This window comes from Lottia gigantea, assembly GCF_000327385.1.
Source record: "Lottia gigantea unplaced genomic scaffold LOTGIsca_17, whole genome shotgun sequence".
NCBI classification, from domain to species: Eukaryota; Metazoa; Mollusca; class Gastropoda; family Lottiidae; genus Lottia; species Lottia gigantea.
In genome coordinates, this window is record NW_008708133.1 from 1301045 (window position 1) to 1321324 (window position 20280).

Below are 20280 nucleotides of genomic sequence, written 5' to 3' on the forward strand. Positions count from 1 at the left end.
GATTCTTTTCACTTCTAAAATCAAAACTTCCGTTTTATCCATTGTTTGTACCCTACAAGCAAATTGGAAAAGCCATATGCACAAGTTTCTATTTTAGGAAATGATGCAAGGGAGGTGGTACGAGCTGAAAAATTCGCTCTTGGGGCAATCTCGGCGGTTGACCGCGCGAACAAATATTTGTTCGCGTTCGCGTTCGCATTCTATTTGAACGGCCCTCTATAAAATGATGAAATCATTCCATGACGAAAAACCACGTTCGCGTTCGCGTTCGCGCTCTGTATAAATGCACCTTTAATGTGGTTTGTCTAGCTATATCCTAGAACAGGTAGGAACCGGTAATTGCTTTTGGTTGGCCATTGTTTGTAGGATCATACATGGAGATCGATTAATTGTGCATTGGCTCAATAATTGTACGAATACTGCAGCTCAATGCATTAGCAATGACCATTGGGGGGAAAGTATTCAGCAAGTCAGATTGCTTGTTTCCACTAATTTCATTGAATGCGTTTTTATACGCCCACATGGAAATGTGGACATAAATTGCCGTCGCTCCTGTCCGTCGGTACAACATTTCTTGTGATCACAATAGAGACTACAGTTTTCAACTGATTTTAATGAAATTTGGTGTGATCATTTATATCGATGATTGGTCAAGTTCGAATTTGACGAACTTTCGATGAACGGTTTTTGTATGGAAGGGTTTTTGGGTCAAAATAAGATGCTCTGTTAAATTGTCTAATACTTATTATGATACCGTCAACTTTGTCAAATTGCTTTAGTAAATTGTGATAAAACAAATGTGTTTTGTCATTTCCTCACTAATTATACGTTTACATATCATTTTGGTATTATCATTTTAAACATATCATTTTCTGGTTATGGTGTAGTGGTTATTTCCCCTTGAGAAAGTAATGGCTGAAAACTTACATGTCAACCTTTTACATAGATATTCATAATTTTAGTAGTTTATGTAGTAAGAAGAGGTTGATAGGGCCAATATTTATCGTATGTGTTAAGATCTATTGTGTCCTTTTGTCGAAAATGATATGTTTAAAATGATATGTAGAAAATGATGATACCAAAATGATATGTAGAAAATGATATGTTTAAAATAATAATACCAAAATGATATGTAAACGTATAATTAGTGAGGAAATGACAAAACACATTTGTTTTATCACAATTTACTACAGCAATATGACAAAGTTGACGTTATCATAATAAGTCTTAGACAATTTAACAGAGCATCTTATTTTGACCCAAAAACCCTTCCATATTTTTGAGTTATTGCCCTTGACTTAAGAAAAACGCGTCAAAATTTGTTTGTGAACACCACAGAGACTACAGTTTTCAACTGATTTAATGAAATTTGGTGTGATCATTCATATTGATGAGATCTTGGTCAAGTTTGAATTTGACGATCTTTCGATGAACGGTTTTTGAGTTATTGCCCTTGACTTAGGAAAAACGCGTCAAAATTTGTTTGTGAACACAATAGAGACTACAGTTTTCAACTGATTTTAATGAAATTTGGTGTGATCATTTATATTGATGAGATCTTGGTCAAGATTGAATTTGACGATCTTTCGATGAACGGTTTTTGAGTTATTACCCTTGGAATAGGAAAAACACGTTAAAATTTGTTTGTGAACACAATAGAGACTACAGTTTTCAACTGATTTTAATGAAATTTGGTGTGATCATTTATATTGATGAGATCTTGGACAAGTTTGAAATTGACGATCTTTCGATGAACGATTTTTGAGTTATTGCCCTTGACTTAAGATAAACGTGTAAATATTTGTTTGTGAACACATTAGAGACTACAGTGTTCAATTTATTTTAATGAAACATTGTGTGATCATGTATATTGGTGCGATAATTTGATGTATTTGGGATATTGATGTTGATTTTAAAAAAATTGGTGGAATTTCTCAGTATCAATAAATGGCAGTAAATATATATATCATTGAATTCAAACTATTGAAATTTCTTCAATCTATGAGAAAATTCGTACTTTAGTCACTAAGACTGTTATATCATTCCTGAAAGCTGCCAGTGGGCGTATGTTACCTTGCCTGGCAAGCTATCTTTATTTTTTCAGATTCTTCATATTGGTCAAAGGGAAATAAATATTATATCTAAGTTTTTAGTAACTGGTGACCTAGTGATTGTGTCAGTCTACAACAAAAACAAGGAAGAGCGCACATTCCATTTTCTGCATGTATCTGACGATCAATGGAAGTTAATAGAAGATACCAGTGGTACTCTTTGTGTTACTGTTTATGGTGTTCGATCTGAAAATTACCAAGTTGTTGTCAGCGGTCAGATAACATTACACCATAAAGATGATAATGATACCATATACATGCTTAGCATGAATAACCATACACAGAGAACAACTAGTTTATTTCATATACAGGTATATAGGTATAAGTCAAGGAGTTCAGAAAAACATCAACTTATACATCATTACTTTATTTGTTTTTATGTTTACTCTTTTACCCCGACAAAAAGATGGCTTTTCGCATGGAAAATTCGAAATTGAAAAATAATCTTTCCTGTTGCAGGAGTAAAAAATTGAAAACCAAAATACTCGAGGGTGTAATTAAGAGTTTTAACCAATCATAAACGTCCAGTGCAGACTGTATAAGACAAATACAAATTGATCGTTCTATCGAGGTCATGAATCAGATTGTAAATGTTTAAATGTTGTAAAAATTAGTAACTGAGACTGAAGTTTTGTCTGAACCAAGGAACAATATTAAATCTTCTGGATCCGTACCTGTTTGTCTATGTTATTTTGAATGGTAGCTAAATGTGTAAGAAGCATAGATGAAAATATGTGCGTATTTAGAAGATCTCTGCTCATAATGTTAACTATGAGTACTTAGTTTGTAACCCTTTGAATAAAATTCAAAATCTGAATTTCCAAATCAGTGGTATAATTTTTGATTTTCTGTCAATCTACCAAAATGAGATGAAACATTAGCCATCTATTGAACAAACCAATTTTTCAATTCCAAAGCCAATTAGTCAACCATTTATCGAACTAGGCTACCATCAACACGAAGAACTAACAACATCAGCAGTGAAAGATTTGTGAAAATCAAATGAAAACTTTTGTTTCTCTACAGCTATACTTATTTTGCTATTTTGATCTCTAAACTTTTGGAAAGTTCTTCCAAGATTTCATAAATTTCCACCAGGATAGGGCCTACTGAAAAGCGAAAGGGAATCTTGAGTAACGACAGAGCCGTCATGTGGGCATAAAAACATTGTTGAGTTATTGAAAATATTAAGATAGATAGGAAATTATAAAAGTTTGATCCACACTAGCTTTTGATGGCTCCGTCAGTGTTTTTTACATGAAGGTCATGGTTGTCATATTGACCATTGAAATGTGGTATACTTAGATCACCAAAGGTTTAGATTCACTTGCATTCTGTTAAAACATATATAAATATGTTATAATGGTATTTTAGCTGACATCAATTAAGAGCTGTAACTCCCTATTTAAGCTATTCTTTATGACATTGGAGAAGATCAAAAGGGCCAGATCTGGCCAGTTTCTGGGATTGTTGGTAGGACTGTGTATAAATAAATGAAAATAAGGGAACCAAACTATAAGACAATCTGATTTAAACAACTTAGTATTTCTTTTAGATAACTAATTGTAAAAATGCTCTGTGCATGCTAATTACAAAATATTGGTTGATGCAAGCCAGTATCAAAGGTTGATTATGTTTTCTACAATGATTATTATTGTATGATTGTAGATGGAGATTGACGATTTCGATGTTGAAATTCGCCAAAATGTTCAAACTACTAACCTTCAAACGTCAACTATCGAGTTTCATTGTCCTGTAACAAGAGAGAGCCCAAAAAGTTACATCCACATGCTTAAATCTGATGATGGTTGTGAATATATCAGAGAAATGAAACACGAATCCGATACAATATCTTGCCAATGGAACTTACAATCAAGATATAAATACCAGTATAAAATATTCCATGTTAAAGAAGCGTCTACAGTGATCCACAAGTACATGGTCAAATCAGCTTCTAAATGTCTCTCTTTTGTGACACGTAAGTACAAATTGGAGATCGAATTTAGTTGGTATACTTACGGTTGAAATTATAGTAACAATAAAAATCAAGTGAGGTTAACTCGGGATTACAATTCATAATCGTCGTAAACTGCTTATATTCTCACTTAATAATTAAGTATTTATCATTAAAGGCATTTTCGTTATTCGAGATCACAGGGGTTAACACAGGTTTAAATTCGCAATTGTCACATAAAGATTATGTTCTCACTTGATATTCAGCTTATAAAAGGCATTGTCACATACAGCTTATCTCGAATAGTGAAAATGTCTTTTATAAGCGAAATATCAAGTGAGAACATAACAGGGGTTAACATAGAGGTTTAAATTCGCAATTGTCACATAAAGATTATGTTCTCACTTGATATTCAGCTTATAAAAGACATTTTCACTATTCGAGATCACAGGGGTTAACATAGAGGTTTAAATTCGCAATCACATAATGCTTATATGTTCTCAATCGATACAAAAACCATTTCGAAAATGAGTCTTTGTGCAAGTTCTGAAAAATCAGTAGTACCATGTTATATTTGATGGACTCATTCTAAGAGAACACTATCGGCGGGTCAACCTACAATTACATGCCTTTATGAACATTTCGGACACTAGCATCTCGTTATCAACTTTAACTGTAACTTTATGTTTTCTTGTCGTTTAGATGCCACAAAATCAGAAATAAGTGAACTCTTTAATTTGGCTGAAAAGTTCAGAGCAAAACGATTAAGTAACAGACGCACAACCAAAACGATTCCAGTACCATATTTATATCGAAACAAACCAAGAAATCATGAAACAATCCAAGAAGCTCAAAGAACTGGTATTATGGCGAAATACATCAAGGACAATAATGGAGACCAATCATCAAGTATCAATAACCAAATTCATGGACTCTTTTTTAGTGCCTCGGCTTGTAAGAGGACAAAAATGCCTCCTGAATTTAGTTATTTCGGTGATTACCGTCTGATGATTCCCCCTCAACATCTGTTACCAAATCTCAACATATATTTTGCTGATTTTTACTGCCAAGCACCCAAACGACCACATTATGTAACATTGGTATTAACTAAACCAGGAAGCGTGGAAGATGTGTACTGTAGCCCACGATTACCCAAACTTAATATTCATTCCAACAAATTTTTGTATTATGATCCTCATATCGGTTATCGGGTCACAAAAGCCTGTCACATTGAATGTCTTTATACTGAGGATATAAATTTGACTTCAATGAGAGAGAAAATAGGGGTTGTTGAAACCAACATTACAAATGTAAGGGGTAGAGGCCAAAGTCGTCCGGAGGGCATTCCTAAATATGAACATTGTGAGGATTGCAACTTGCCCAAAAAGTAATTTCTGATATCCGTTATGAGTGGAAATGTTATTCCAACTCTAAATAGTTTGAAATAAACTATTTTATTATGGATGAAGTCATTATTTAAAACCCGTTTATTTAGTCCCCAGATTCAAAGTAAAACAATAAATATGTTGTATGATATCAAATTAAGCGGCATTATAGATTTTATTTGTCAAAAATATCAAATCAATCATGTCGGTTGTAACCCTGTCACACCAGACTACGAGCATTTGCTCTTCTGAAAACAGTCGACCTCATACTACGGCTATGCGACCGTGTTGCGTTCTTAAGTTTTTGTAGCGTCTTTGCAACGCGTGTACTGCGCTTTTATCAAGGAGATTTTACAACGCTTCAACGCAATTGTACATGTCCAATTACAAGCGCCCTTACTCAGTAAATAGTGGCGACAATGGCGAAAATTGCACGATGCCTCTGTGTCCTACACGCTTATACCACTCTTATGACGACCAAGCCAACTTTCCGTAGCAGTGTAGTAAGAACGACTTTCCGGTGTGACTGGACCATAAAAGGTGTGTCATTATTAAACAATTAAATTATTTAAATGCAATTGAAATAGATATTTTTATATCATAATGTTAAGATGTCTCCCAAGGAGTTTGTATTATACCATAATCATATTATATATTTGTTTTAAAATGTGCTTCAAACATTCTGTTTATATATGGAATGTTATATAGATATTTTTATATTATAATGATTATGTTGTCTCCCAATGTGTAGGTATTATACCAAAACTGGAAAATGATACCAAACTATTTTATTTATGGGTGATGTGCTCATTTTAAATCCGTTATTCGGTATATAGATTCAGATTATTTGTATATCCTAATCAAATTAATTCATGATAATATGTATATAATTAGTAAGTTAAAGGCATTATAAGTGTTGAAACAAAAATATTTCAACACAGGTCAATCAAAATATAAATCTATATGAAAATATTTCGTTATTAAACTTTGTTTATGCAGTTTGTTTTTGTTTGTGTCACAATTTTGCTTACTTTTTAAAAGTCATCTTGGAAAACAAATCGATATGAGTATATGCCCATTTTTTATCATCTTCACAATGTCAACTTACGATCTTCGTATTAGTTCGTAATAGCTTGGCATTATGAAGATGATTCAAGATTCGGGCATCATTTTTGTGTTGAAAATTTGACATGAGTCATGTTTTTTCTTTTCATCGTTTTGATTTCTTGATACTATATATTTGTTTTAAGATGTGCTTCAAGCATTCCATAAATTTTCATTTCATGTTGTTTTTTAAATACAATTTAATTATTTTCGATTATTCTCCATATTCTCCATGATCTTTAGCTGAAAATTAATAGTTTCACGAAGCAGGAATTGTGTTCAATCGGGTTTATTACCTTTAATTCGGTGATTAAGGGCAATAGAAGATTTATCATTTTGATTGATACGGTCAATCCATCCATCATGGGGGGATAATTAACAATGTCACAAAATTAAGAATTGTGATACAAGCCAAATTCAAATATGTTTCAATTGATAAGAACAATCACTCATATAAATTTATAATCATATTGATATTTAACCAGGTTTTGTATGATTACGACATAGATGTGTTTACGAGTCGGAAACTCTGATATTTATATGAAAACTCAAAATTCGACCTACCAATATAGGCTTCATTTTCATGGTTTTTGGTGGTAGTGGAACAATTCACCAGACGTTACTTAATTTGGAATGAAAATGAAAGTATTTATTACACACTCACAATAATCTCTCATCATGCAGACACGTAGTAATAATTCTCATCAGTGGCTTTTCGATATTATCGTTTCATTTCCTGCATCTAAATTGGAAGTGTCATTTTGAAAAAGCCAGTTAAAATTTCTCTGCAATCACGTAATTGCACAAATTCACCAATATACCCATCCTAAAGTTGGCTTTATTGCCACAACAATAATTGTATAATATATGACCAAAATATGGACATCTCGATATGAACTATAGATTTTTATTTTCAACAGGGTTTATCCTGATCAATTAGAAACACTTTCACCAAAATTGGTTCAAGTCCCGTGAATAATGTACCTTTTAGAGTATTTATCAGCTAATTCAACTCGTTCGAAGAAGAATTCGAATGTTTTTTATTGGTATTATTATTGGTGGTAATGATAGGGTTCATTCTTTGTTTCGTTTTGTCAAAATCCAACAAGAATTATGCCTTTTAAAGGGTTAACAAGATACTGTGGAACGGACAGATGGGCGTAAATGACAACAATATGCACATTTTATGTAGAGATAAAAAACGATACTTTGTTTTGAATTTTAAGTTCTATTTTGTCAACAATACAATGGCTAGCAACGAAAAATTGAAGCTGAAGCAAGACATCTAAATCAAATTGAAACATTAGTTAAACCTCATGATGAATGAATTGCAGGTATGAAAAAATATCATTTCAAAACTGAAATGTGGGGGAAACAAACGAAAAGTCCAAGAAAATGAGTTTAAACATTATAACATGACTATTGGCGTTAACAATCTGGTATTTCAAAATTCAACGAAAGTTATCTTGCAGATATACAATATATGAAAGTGTCATAAATAATCCAACGGATTTAATAATATTCACCTTAAGTAAATAGGCCTACTATCTGTTATCCACGTTGCCACACAAAAAAAAAGTCTGAATCAATAATCGTTAAAAAAATACCACCACTAAACCATTGACAATGTCATTATTGACATTTAAAGGCTAAGGGTGGTATCAACAGATCCCTTAAAACCAGAAGACCTCGATTCAGATCTTGGTAACGTCTTAAAACAGGAGCAAATCATACCGAAAACCTCCTGCATCGTGCGTCTTCTCAAGCAATATGTTGCTAATTTCAATAAATGGAATGTTATAGTTGTACTAATAAGAAAGATGTATAAAACAGAAAGGTACAATGTGTCCTGTAACACAGAAGTTAAACAAACGGTGGCATAATATAAAAAAACCGTAATAAGTTGAATGACATACAATCTAAATATCAAATAAGTAAGTTTCAAGCCAGCATTAAATTCTCTCATTGTATTATTCGGTCCAACAGAAACAACCAAAGCGATTTTACGTATTTTGATAAATGCGTAAGCGAATACGACGCCTGGTAAAACAACGACGTTCAGAAGTTGAACTACTAAATACCATATCGCCCTCGTGGATAGTATATATGCAAATATCACGGTGTAGGTTGGTGATAAAATAGAGGTGTCTAGTAAAATACAACATCCTACTAGTGAGTTCAACACCCATTGTAACATAATTATCAACATCCATTTCCATTGACATTCAGTGACATGACTTAAACCGGTTTTAAATGCTCGATATATGATAACCATATTAGATGCCATCATATAGAAAACTATATAAGCTAAAACATCGTTTACAATTTTAAATACAAGAAGTACATGAAAAGACAGATCTATCTTTAAAGTGTTTAGGATGTCATAAGTGAAGTATAAGATTTGAATTCCCAAATTCGCAAGTATATCATTTATCCAAATAGTTCTACAAATAGTCGTGATGGTTGATAAATGATAAACTGATACAGCCAAAAAAATATATTCTGCTATTAAAACAATATCCAGTCCGATAAAGACAAAATTTATATACTGGAAGTCATCCGTAGCATTCCGACTATAATTTGTCAGATTCATTTTCTTTTACTTCTTGGAGATAACCGTAAAATTTCATTCAATTCTTAAAATATTATAAAAGGAAAATCTAGTGTCGTATACAGTTAAAGTAACCATCCCAGGTAAAAATTATAACCATACAAATTTATTCTGAACAATGTATAGAATACCAAGATACCAAATGTATTGTTTAAATCTGTAACAAGTGTAGAAAAACTTATTTTCAAGCTATCCAGATCATTGAATAATAAAGATCTCTGTTTAAATTTTATAGTCTGGTCACCTAGATGCGTGAAGTCACAGAGAGTTCCTTTTTCACACTTTTAGTAAGTTGTAAGCTTATGACGCTTATTGCTTAATTGTATAAAGTAATATGAACATAATTATATAACGTGATACAACGTGTGTCAATAATTAATCTTATCCACCGTGTAATAATGTACTGTTATTACAATGTATCCCTTGCCAGGCGGTAGTTATCTTCTCAACATCAGTTCGTGAGAGATACCCTTACAACCTCGTCTCCAAGAAAACCTAACATGCAGTTGAACGATCAAAGTAACCGCTAAGTTGTCACCCAGTTTGACTATCAGTCTTCTTTCAAAAGAAATTGGAACGAGCAATGATGACAACTGCTTAGATCGACTAGATCCAGATGGAATCGGTCAGGTTTTCGTACCTAGGGATAGTGGCATTCTTTAAAATTCCGTTTGTTCCTGATTCTGCAGTGGCACGATCGACCTATAGGCCCACCTTTACTAAATTACTAATTGTCAGTGATAGAAAAGTCCTCCGATTTTCCGACTTACTGATCCTCCTTTCCTAGTCCTTACTTGATTCTTTTTTCACATGAAACGATCACTATGTTCTATTTTTTTCTAAAAGCGGCGAGTAAGTGCATCTTTAGCCAACACAGATTTTTCATCTAAAAATCCTCTTCGTCGTTATTAATTTCAGGATCGACTTCCATCTGAGCCTATTACTACAATGCTGTTACCCAGCTAACCCCAGATAAACGCGATGTTCTCGCTATTATGACGACTGGTATACGAAGCTAGTTTGTACCATTTACTTATTTGTAAAAATCGATAGATGGAAAATTGGTTATGTCATAATATTTTATCATAATCATAGAACAAACCAAGAAGGTTGAATTTGAGGGAATAATCAGAGGCATTGAAGGATTTTATTATTATTTTTTTTAATTTATTTCCGTTAATTCAATCCAATTCAGAATTATCTGTTATACTAAACTTACACAATCATTTACCACTCATCTCTAGCCCTTTTAACAGACTTATTATGTCAGTATTTTTCCAAAGCAAACAATCGGAAACGATAAATTCCTGTAAGCTGTTTTAGTCATTAAGTAAATGAAGTCATTTTGATGATGATTTATCTCAAATAGTTTTGAAAATCTAAAATAATTATACATCCATTTGTAAGCATCTTGTTAGGGTTTACCTGTCGGCTTATATTGCAAGGTAACAAGGTATATATGAATATATTTATGGCAATGTTCTAGATTATAAGGCATATTCAGCTCGTAGGCATACGGAGCAGGGGAAGGGCTGATCAGTTGTGATAAAAGAGGGTTATTTTGATTGTATGAAGAAGGCGCTTGATATCTGTGTATCTTTAAGTGATCCTGGCATATTATTATAAGCGCTGATCTCGCATGTCTATGCCATACTAAACTTGATGGTCTAATGGATATAGGCACAGAATCTCTGAGCCGAAATGTTTCTTTTTCATTATGCTGTAGCATTTGCCATTTGTTTCTGATTTTTTACTCTTTAAATATCAGAAGCCGAAAAATGTAGAAATGTTTCAGACATTCAGCTGAATTAAGTTTTGTTTTTTCTGTATCCATTTAAATAAATGGTGGATTTAATTTTGTGGGTCTCATCACTTTCTGAAGAATGTATTTATCACTTATACAAATGGGACTTTTAGTGCCATTTCTCTAAGGGTTGTCTTGGGTTAGATAGTACCCGATCATTATTTTCAGTTAATCGGCAATATTTTTCCGCTATAATCTGTATCGTCTTCAGTCTTCACCTAAAAAATGATCGGTTGCTGTCTTTAAACAAAATATTGAAAAAACAATAGCCGATAAAAACCGTTGGCCCGTTTTTTTCATCGCCCGAAATCCTCTGTAAGTCTCCTTGTTTCGACCGTATTCAAGAACCTTCCATAAAATCGTCTGAAAAACATTTACTTTCGGATGCCAGCCCCAACATGCGCCTGTCTACTTCTTCAGTCGTTCTTCGCGCGACAGTGACCACAAATAGACATCATCCGCGAATATCTGTGGGTACTTGGCAGTATATTCACATACCTGCGCTCGGAATCGTATCGATCGATCGCAAAATTCGTCACCAGATCCCCTACCCCCTACCCCCTCAATCAGGTCCAAAAAATTGATTCATCGGAGACAAACTAGCACAGATCGAGCCGATAGGATAAATGTAGCTGATCACTTTTCGGTGGCCGACCCTCAGAGGATTGAAGCGATAGCACCAGATCTCTCCCCGAAGGTTAAAGGTAGTGCTCGATAGTGCCGGTTCCCAACCCTTTCATCCTACCCGACATTTTGCAAAAATGTAGCCGACTGACCGAAACAATGATCGGGCACTATCGGGGCCAAAAATAATCTTGGCAAAAGCTTTGTTCGAACTGACCTAGGCGTGATATATTTATGTAATACAAACATGTCAAATACACTATATTATATTTAATTACATCAACAACTAATAGATAAACTTGCATTCACGATTATTACAACTAGTGTGCATGCTACAGCGTTAAGGTGGCAGATGCCTTCGTTTGTTCACATCTCATTTGTGGCTCCGATTAATAATAACATTTATTCATTACAACTCTTGATAAAATAGAATTCAAGCTTATTTAGTTATTCCTCCTATTCACACGTGTCTTGCAGTGCTCACTTATTAAGACGAAAAATATGATTAAGTGTAGTAAGAAAATAAATTGGAAAGAAGTAAGATTTTGCTCTTGTCCGGCATAATTATCTTTCAGAAAAGAATACCATCATACTGAGCAATGTCTGGATTAAGATGTGCGTTCTAAAAACATTGCTTAATACCTCTAATAGGCTTTTTCGACTTCAGGTAAAATCCTGCATTAAAGTACAAACCCTGATAATATTAATATCATAATATGAAATAATCCCACATCGGGATAACGAGACAATGCTGCATTTTCTTTCGGTTTCTTTGAAGGTGATGATCTTGTAGATTTTGTTACGTTTGATTCGCCCATCATCTTATTACTTTCATCTACAAGCCTATCATTGATTTTGATGGGTTTTAATTCCGACTGTGTTAGTGTTAGTTCTCGCAATCGTGGAAGTAGTATACTTGATAAATCATTTTTTGAACACGTGTTTGGTACAAATGACAGTAGAAAGTTGGCATGAAGGTCCCCCAGCTTTTCTCCACATTCCCTGGCAACTGCTACCCTCTGGCATTCTGCTAACACACTAAAAAATCTAAAACAAATAAAAGTTCTATTAAGTTTTTATTTCACGGTGTTCTATCGAACGTCCTGCTTTGTTTTCATTATTCGAAAAAATATTCTTTTTTTCTCTTTTTTTCGATTTCTTAACATATTACGGAGACGAAACGGGACATGGTATGATATTTTTCGAACCATGTCGTGATTATACTCCACTGTCACTAGATTTTAAATTTATGACGGCACAGTTCTGCTAAACCGACATGCAACTGTGACTTGCTACGGACTGTATTGGTATGCGTATTTTCTGCATTGTATTGCATAAACGTAAGGACATACAATGGAATTCTAAAATCGATCAATCGATCTGGAAATTTGTATGGTAAAAGACTTGTTTTCTGTTTTCAGAAGTTTCGCATCATTTCCAGTTTAAAATCTTAAACGTTTTACTTTTCAAAAGTACGACAAAAAAACACATATGCATATCATTAGGAATTTGATTGGAAACGAATTTAGCCAAGAAAATGACTGCAATCCGTCATTTTGATTAGCAGTGTAACATTTCTTAAAGAATACATAATAATAATAACAAATAGAACTGTTCAAATAACAGTACTGATGCAGGGCGTGTTACGACATTCAGGTACATACGAAGATGGTCTATTGCAATTACATTGATGTAAATACTTTTCTGCATCTCTAAATGAAAATATGCGAAAGTGCGTGGAATTTAAAGTATATTGACTCAGAATATGAGAATGTTTGTCAATTAATAAAGACCAAGTTTGATGAAATTCGGATAAGAAATAAGAAATTTAGTAATGTGCATGCGCACAAGAAGAATTCAATATTTCCATCAAATTTAGAATTGGATTATACACATACATATCAACTTTGATGAAATCCGGATAAGAAATAAGAAAGTTGGTAATGCGCATGCGCACCACGCAAATTCGATATATTCATCAAATTTAGAATTTAATTATACACATACATGTATACAAAATTTGGTGAAATTTGGATAAGAAATAAGAAAGTTGGGAAACTAAGTGGGGGTATACCTTTAAGGTCCTTCCGTAAGATTAAATTACAGTATAACATGGTTCAATCCATCCCAGAGCTTATTTATATATTATAGCGGGACATAAAATATATTAAACAAATACAAAAGGGGATGTGGCATTTTGATTTTAAATAGAGTTGACAGACCGATGACAGCGTATTTACTACAGTAATTACACCATCTTAAGTGAATGGGATTTTGAATTTGCATGTAAGGCATACAATATATATCACTGGAAAGCTCAGGATCTCAGCATTATGAATCCGAAAATAATATTGCTCTATCTCTATTAAGTCACCTGTTAGAAGACTTTAAAGATGCAAACTCAACTTTTAGTGACACCCATAAAACCAGAACCACGTGTCGGACATGAAAAATATTAACATCATCTAAAAGCTGTAGTCGGTATTAATTAATACTGTAAATATCAAAATCATCCAAGGTACAGCTCTTGAGATAGAAGCGTTCAAAGTTTATGAAAATTCCAACATTTTTTTAAATATGGCTTTGACATCATCAAGTGCGATATTATTTGAAACCATTAAATAAGTACATAAATAATCTGAAGGTGGTAGCATGCTAATACAATTAGGGATTAAGATACAGCACTGCAAAAGTGCGAAATGGGCCATATTTAGGCCCCTATAAAACCAAAAGGTCTGGTTTGACCCCAAAGGTCAAAAGGTCATAAGAAGGTCAAGGTCAGCTTTTATAATCATGGTAAATTTGAAGCTCATCAAAGGTCAAGGTCACGAGATATGAGCCTTCAAATTTCGAAAAAATTGAACCGGAAAAAAACAAATACGAAATTCAAAAATCGGCTTCCTAGAGTTTTCTTAAATTTTTGTGTTCTTTCATTTGACATCAAAATTATCAAATCGGATAAGCCGTAATCTCTGAATAGAATTTTGGATAATTTCAGAAAAATCAAAATGGCGGCCAAACTATCAATTTTCGTGTCTAGTAAATGCCTCTGTTTTTTAAAGTCATAACGTTATCTACTTATTAGTATAAGTTTCGGTGACCTTCATACATAAAAAGCGGAAGTGGGTCAACCGGAAGCTAGCACCTTGATTTCGCACCAACCGGAAGTGATGCAAAATTTTTGATTGTGTAAAGTTGTTTTCTTTAGTGATCTGTTTTTGCACCAGAAATTTCAAATCAATCGGACGCATAGAGAAAATATAAAATTTGGTCAAATTTTGCGAAATTCGGCTAAAAAATGTGTGCTATGAATTTTCAAAATTCGAATTTTTTTAACTGCTATCACATAGGATATTCGGGTGAAATTCTAAAACTGAAAACCCGAGCAAAATCGCTCTAAAATTATCTACTTTTTGCACATTTTGCAATGTGCCACTATCCGTTTTGCAAAATTGTTCCAATTTATATTCATTAGTTAAAACACCGAATATGCAGATCCAATGCATTGCTAATCTTGCAGTTACTATTGCCGTTTCTGCAGAGTACTCGACACAACCTCATACTTTTTTTTGCAAGTACGAAGAACGCCCTGCAATTTATTATATTTCAGTGTCACCATCCTGTACATTTAAACCTTATATATAATACATTAATTAAAAGATACCAGATTCTGATACCAGCTAAAAGATATCAGATTTTGATATTACAATGTAAGACGATTTACTGAGATACTAATCGAGACGCCGAATTTTGAATTTTGATATTGCTTTCTGTTTATCTTTTAATGACAATTTTCTGATTTGTTCAATATTTAAGGCGATATATAACATACATAAACTCAAAATCTCATATCCTTAACAAAGGGCTATAAATAGTGATATTAATAAATGAAAGTTAATTAACTGTCATCGGCTGTAAACTGTGATAGAAATCATAGTTTCAGATGTTCGTTTAAAGATACCTTGCCTTTATAACGGTTCAATTCAACCTAGAGCTATATGCCATAACTAGACATTATTATATAAAACAGTTAGTCTAAGAGCTAGCTACGGGTGATTTTACCCCAAAAAACCCAGAAGGTTTGATGGTTTTAATGAATTAGGACTATGACAGACATTGAAAAAATGTACGTCAGCTGGTACAGATCCGGTGGGTGTGGCCCCTAGGGCAAGTCAAAAAACCCTTGAAAAAGGTTTATTTTAACATTCAAGCTACATAGTTAATACATTGGTTATGTTACTACACATATATTCAAAACTCAAAACAATATGAACTGACCAAATATTTTGGGGGGTTTGTGGGGTCAGCTGCCCCTAAAAAGTCACCCAACATGGGCCAATTTTACTCCAAAAGCTACACATGCCAAATTAATACAGTATAAGAAACATTTCATGAGAAGATAAAAAACACAAAAACTGACAAAATATCTTGGTGGAAAAAGGGGGTCAGCTGGCCCCCAAAATCACTCCATTTTGTGACAAAGGGGTAAAATATTTTGACCCTAAAAGCTACATATTTCAAATATCTGTGTTATGAGGCTCAACCAACCTGAATCGTAATGGGATAAAAACTGACAAAAAATTCTAGTGGAATGATGGGGTCAGTTGCCCCCCAAAATTTGTCCCTTTAAAAAAAACTGACCATGACCTACACTGTTTATAATTATAGTGAATATAGATTATGTCAAATGTATTACAGAAAAACAACAACTGACAATATCTAGTGGTGGGAAGAGGGGGTCAACTGCCCCCAAAATCTGACCCTCTTTGGCCCTTATGGGTAAAAAAAACAATTAAATTTGGAGTACAGTCCTGAAATTTTGAGAATAGATAGATGATATACCAGAAATAATGAAAACATAAAAACTGACAATATCTAGTGGTGGGAAGAGGGGGTCAGCTGCCCCCAAAATCTGACCCTCTTTGACCCTTATGGGTAAAAAAAACAATTAAATTTGGAGTACAGTCCTGAAATTTTGAGGATAGATAGATGATATACCATAAATCATGAAAACATAAAAGCTGACAATATCTAGTGGTGGGAAGAGGGGATCAGCTGCACCCAAAATCTGACCCTCTTTTGCCCTAGAAGAGTCAAAGAACATCAAGACATACAAATACTCAAAAGAAACCGATGACATGCTGTCTTCATACAAATTTTCTAACTGGAAAGAATAGGAAGATAGCACAGTTTTGGTGCTATTCATTTGTATCATAGATACAGTCGAAGTGTCAGAATGGGACATTTAGATGAATACACAAATCCCTTACTGCAAATGTCTAGCTATTTCTTGTCCATCCGTCGGTTAACTATCACAACAATTTGCTGGTACTTAAGGATTCGCATCCTGAAATATATGAGTTCAGAAATGGACAGTTTTCTGTAAAAGGACTGAAAAGAAGCCATTTTCTGGCAGTCTTGTGGACCCAACATTGGAGCAAACAATTAACAAAGATGCTGCCAGTCAAAGATCAGGCATAATAGCCCTAACCAACTCAACATCAGCAAGGCAAAGATGGGCAGAATCCCACTTTATTCAGACATCAATCTTGTCAAATATGTATCAAAAGCTTGGAATAGACAAGAAAGAAGACTTTTCAAATGGTCTAAAGGCATGTAATGAAGAAAGACAATAAAACAGTCGAAGCCAATATCGCCATGACTAGAGAAACTAGGAATCCTTTCAACGATGAAATAGATCTGAGCCACTTCTACAATATCGATACTGGTAAGACGGCTCCTGAACAGGTGGAGAAATTTTTACTTAATATAAAAGATATAGGTGAATCTGGAAGGCTGAATGTCAAAGTGATCCAAATAATTTTCTGGAAAAGATTACTCGTCAAAAGTTAGGTACATTAATTTGCAACAACAGGAAAGCAACTTCAGTGTACAGATAAAAAGTCAAGTAGATGGAACAATGATGAAAACACCAAAGTCTGCTCTTATGCAATATCTAGAGACTAAGATTGCATCAAAGACTCAACAAGTTGATGCTACAGTAATTGATGCTTCATTCGTCGTGTACCTGCTACCAAATGCTTTCCTTCCAACAAAATTTGGTGGTGTGGTGTCTCATCACACATATTGTGGAAGATTATTTCTTCAGATGGTGATGAAATTCATTTTGTTTCCGACAAGTGGCTATCTCCATCTATCAAAGATTGTGAAAGAACTACAAGAGATGGGTCGGTGGATAATTTCCAAATAACTTGTGGAAATCAGAGACCAGGCAATTGGAATAGTGCACTACGTAATGCCATTTTCAAAGAATCGCTTATAAAATATCTAGTTGCAAGCTGGTCAGAGGATAGCAATGCAAAATATATTGGGAAGAAGATCTTGTATGCAAACAATGGAGAAATATGCTATTGATGGTTATTCAGTCATTAAAGCAGAGGCACCAACTTTTTCCTGTAATCACAAAGAATGAAATTTAGCATGAATGGGCAAAAGACTGTTGTTATGAGAACAAATGACACTGGTTGCTTGGTGATTGGCCTTGGATCATACTGAAGGCATACAGCAGACACAATGTCAGTAATTGAAAAGTTCACATGTATGGTAAGAAGAAGCGTGATCTATAAATGACGTACGGTTACAGATCTTCCTCGAAATGTACAAAACTTCTGGTAAATCTGATAACGCAAGAATAAGTTGTTTGGTAAAGATGGACGGTGTCCTGCCCCCATGCCAGAAAGTCCTGACCCAGAAAATAAAACATGCACACCTCATTGCTTACAGGTGGAATTCTGTTACGCTTGCTCAGCATAGTCCCATCTCACCTGTTGAGCCTGGATGGACAATGGAAAATGATAGCTACATCATTATGTGGGCAGAAGGTGAATTGCACCATAAAACTGTTGATGTAATGCAGTGTTGTGAGAGATTATCCGATGAAGAAGATGACAATGATAGTATAGACAAGTTACAAAATCATAAAATTTCAATCGTTCACCATGAATTTGAGAATATTTGAATTATGCACTCACTCTGCTTGACAATGATAATGGACTATTGAGGCATGGCAGAAGATGACATCAGTTCTGAGTGAAAAAACTATGTTTCAAATATTTTTATATTCCAGATGATTCTACAGAGGAGGCATCTTATGGTAGTGATTCTGATGATACGAATGATGATGAAAGTGATGCCAGTAGTAGTGATAGTAAAAATGCATCTAAATTTGTTTGTGAACACAATAAGGGACTATATTTTTGAGATAATGCCCTTGACTTAGTAAAAAAGCTTCACAAATTGTTTGTAAATACCGTAGAATCTACAGTTTTCATCTGATTTTAAAGAAATCATATAACAATGAATGAGTTCTTGGTCAAGTTCGAATTTTATGATTTTTTGATTACGGTTTTTGAGTTATTGCCTTTGTAAAAACTTTGTTTTTGAACACAATCCGATTTAAATGAAATCTGGTGTGATCAGGTATAAAAATGTGATCTTGCTCATGTTCGAATTTGATGATTTTTTTATAATGGTTTTTTGACTTATTGCCCTTGAACACAATAGAAACTACAGTTTTTATCTGATTTTATAAAACACAATTACTTTAAATGTGGGTTGTGAACTCGATAGAGGTTACAATTTAAGTCCACAAATTAACAATATCTTGAGGAAGAATTTTGGTACAATCTGACTGATTGAAGAGTGCCCTTGATATACTTGATAATTTCTTAGGGAATTTGGGGAATCTTGATAGGCACCTTGTTTTTACCCATAAGGGCAAAAGAGGGGCAGATTTGTGGAGCAGCTGATCCCCTCTTCCCACCACTAGATATTGTCAGTTTTTATGTTTTCATGATTTATGGTATATCATCTATCTATCCTCAAAATTTCAGGACTGTACTCCAAATTTAATTGTTTTTTTACCCATAAGGGTCAAAGAGGGTCAGATTTTGGGGGCAGCTGACCCCCTCTTCCCACCACTAGATATTGTCAGTTTTTATGTTTTCATTATTTCTGGTATATCATCTATCTATTCTCAAAATTTCAGGACTGTATTCCAAATTTAATTGTTTTTTTACCCATAAGGGCCAAAGAGGGTCAGATTTTGGGGGCAGCTGACCCCCTCTTCCCACCACTCGATATTGTCAGTTGTTGTTTTTCTGTAATACATTTGACATAATCTATATTCACTATAATTATAAACAGTGTAGGTCATAGTCAGTTTTTTTACCCCTTGTGGGAAAAAGGGACATATTTTGGGGGGCAACTGACCCCATCATTCCACTAGAATTTTTTGTCAGTTTTTATCCCATTACGATTCAGGTTGGTTGAGCCTCATAACACAGATATTTGAAATATGTAGCTTTTAGGGTAAAAATATTTTACCCCTTTGTCACAAAATGGAGTGATTTTGGGGGCCAGCTGACCCCCTTTTTCCACCAAGATATTTTGTCAGTTTTTGTGTTTTTTATCTTCTCATGAAATGTTTCTTATACTGTATTAATTTACATGGGTAAAATTGGCCCATGTTAGGTGACTTTGTAGGGCCAGCTGACCCCACAAACCCCCCAAAATATTTGGTCAGTTCATATTGTTTTGAGTTTTGAATATATGTGTAGTAACATAACCAATGTATTAACTATGTAGCTTGAATGTTAAAATAAACCTTTTTCAAGGGTTTTTTGACATACCCTAGGGGCCACACCCACCGGATCTGTACCAGCTGA

General features: G+C 34.0%; 2 protein-coding genes across 2 annotated transcripts in view; both read left to right on the forward strand.

Moving 5' to 3' along the window:
* The window catches only part of LOTGIDRAFT_231070 (hypothetical protein), a gene marked incomplete at its 3' end in the record, with an annotated part of 8276 nt that extends 2820 nt beyond the window's left edge, over window positions 1–5456 (forward strand). The window contains exons 2-4 of the mRNA XM_009051652.1: window positions 2105–2422; window positions 3780–4089; window positions 4768–5456. Coding sequence (XP_009049900.1) covers window positions 2105–2422; window positions 3780–4089; window positions 4768–5456 — 1317 coding nt within the window. The remainder of the gene's footprint in view (window positions 1–2104; window positions 2423–3779; window positions 4090–4767) is intronic.
* A 12807-nt stretch (window positions 5457–18263) lies between these two features.
* On the forward strand, window positions 18264–18814 carry LOTGIDRAFT_158500 (hypothetical protein; the record flags this gene model as incomplete). Its single annotated transcript, XM_009051653.1, has 2 exons — window positions 18264–18435; window positions 18681–18814. 2 exons carry the CDS (start codon window positions 18264–18266, stop codon window positions 18812–18814), a joined length of 306 nt encoding a protein of 101 aa, XP_009049901.1.
* Between the last annotated feature and the right edge of the window lie 1466 nt (window positions 18815–20280).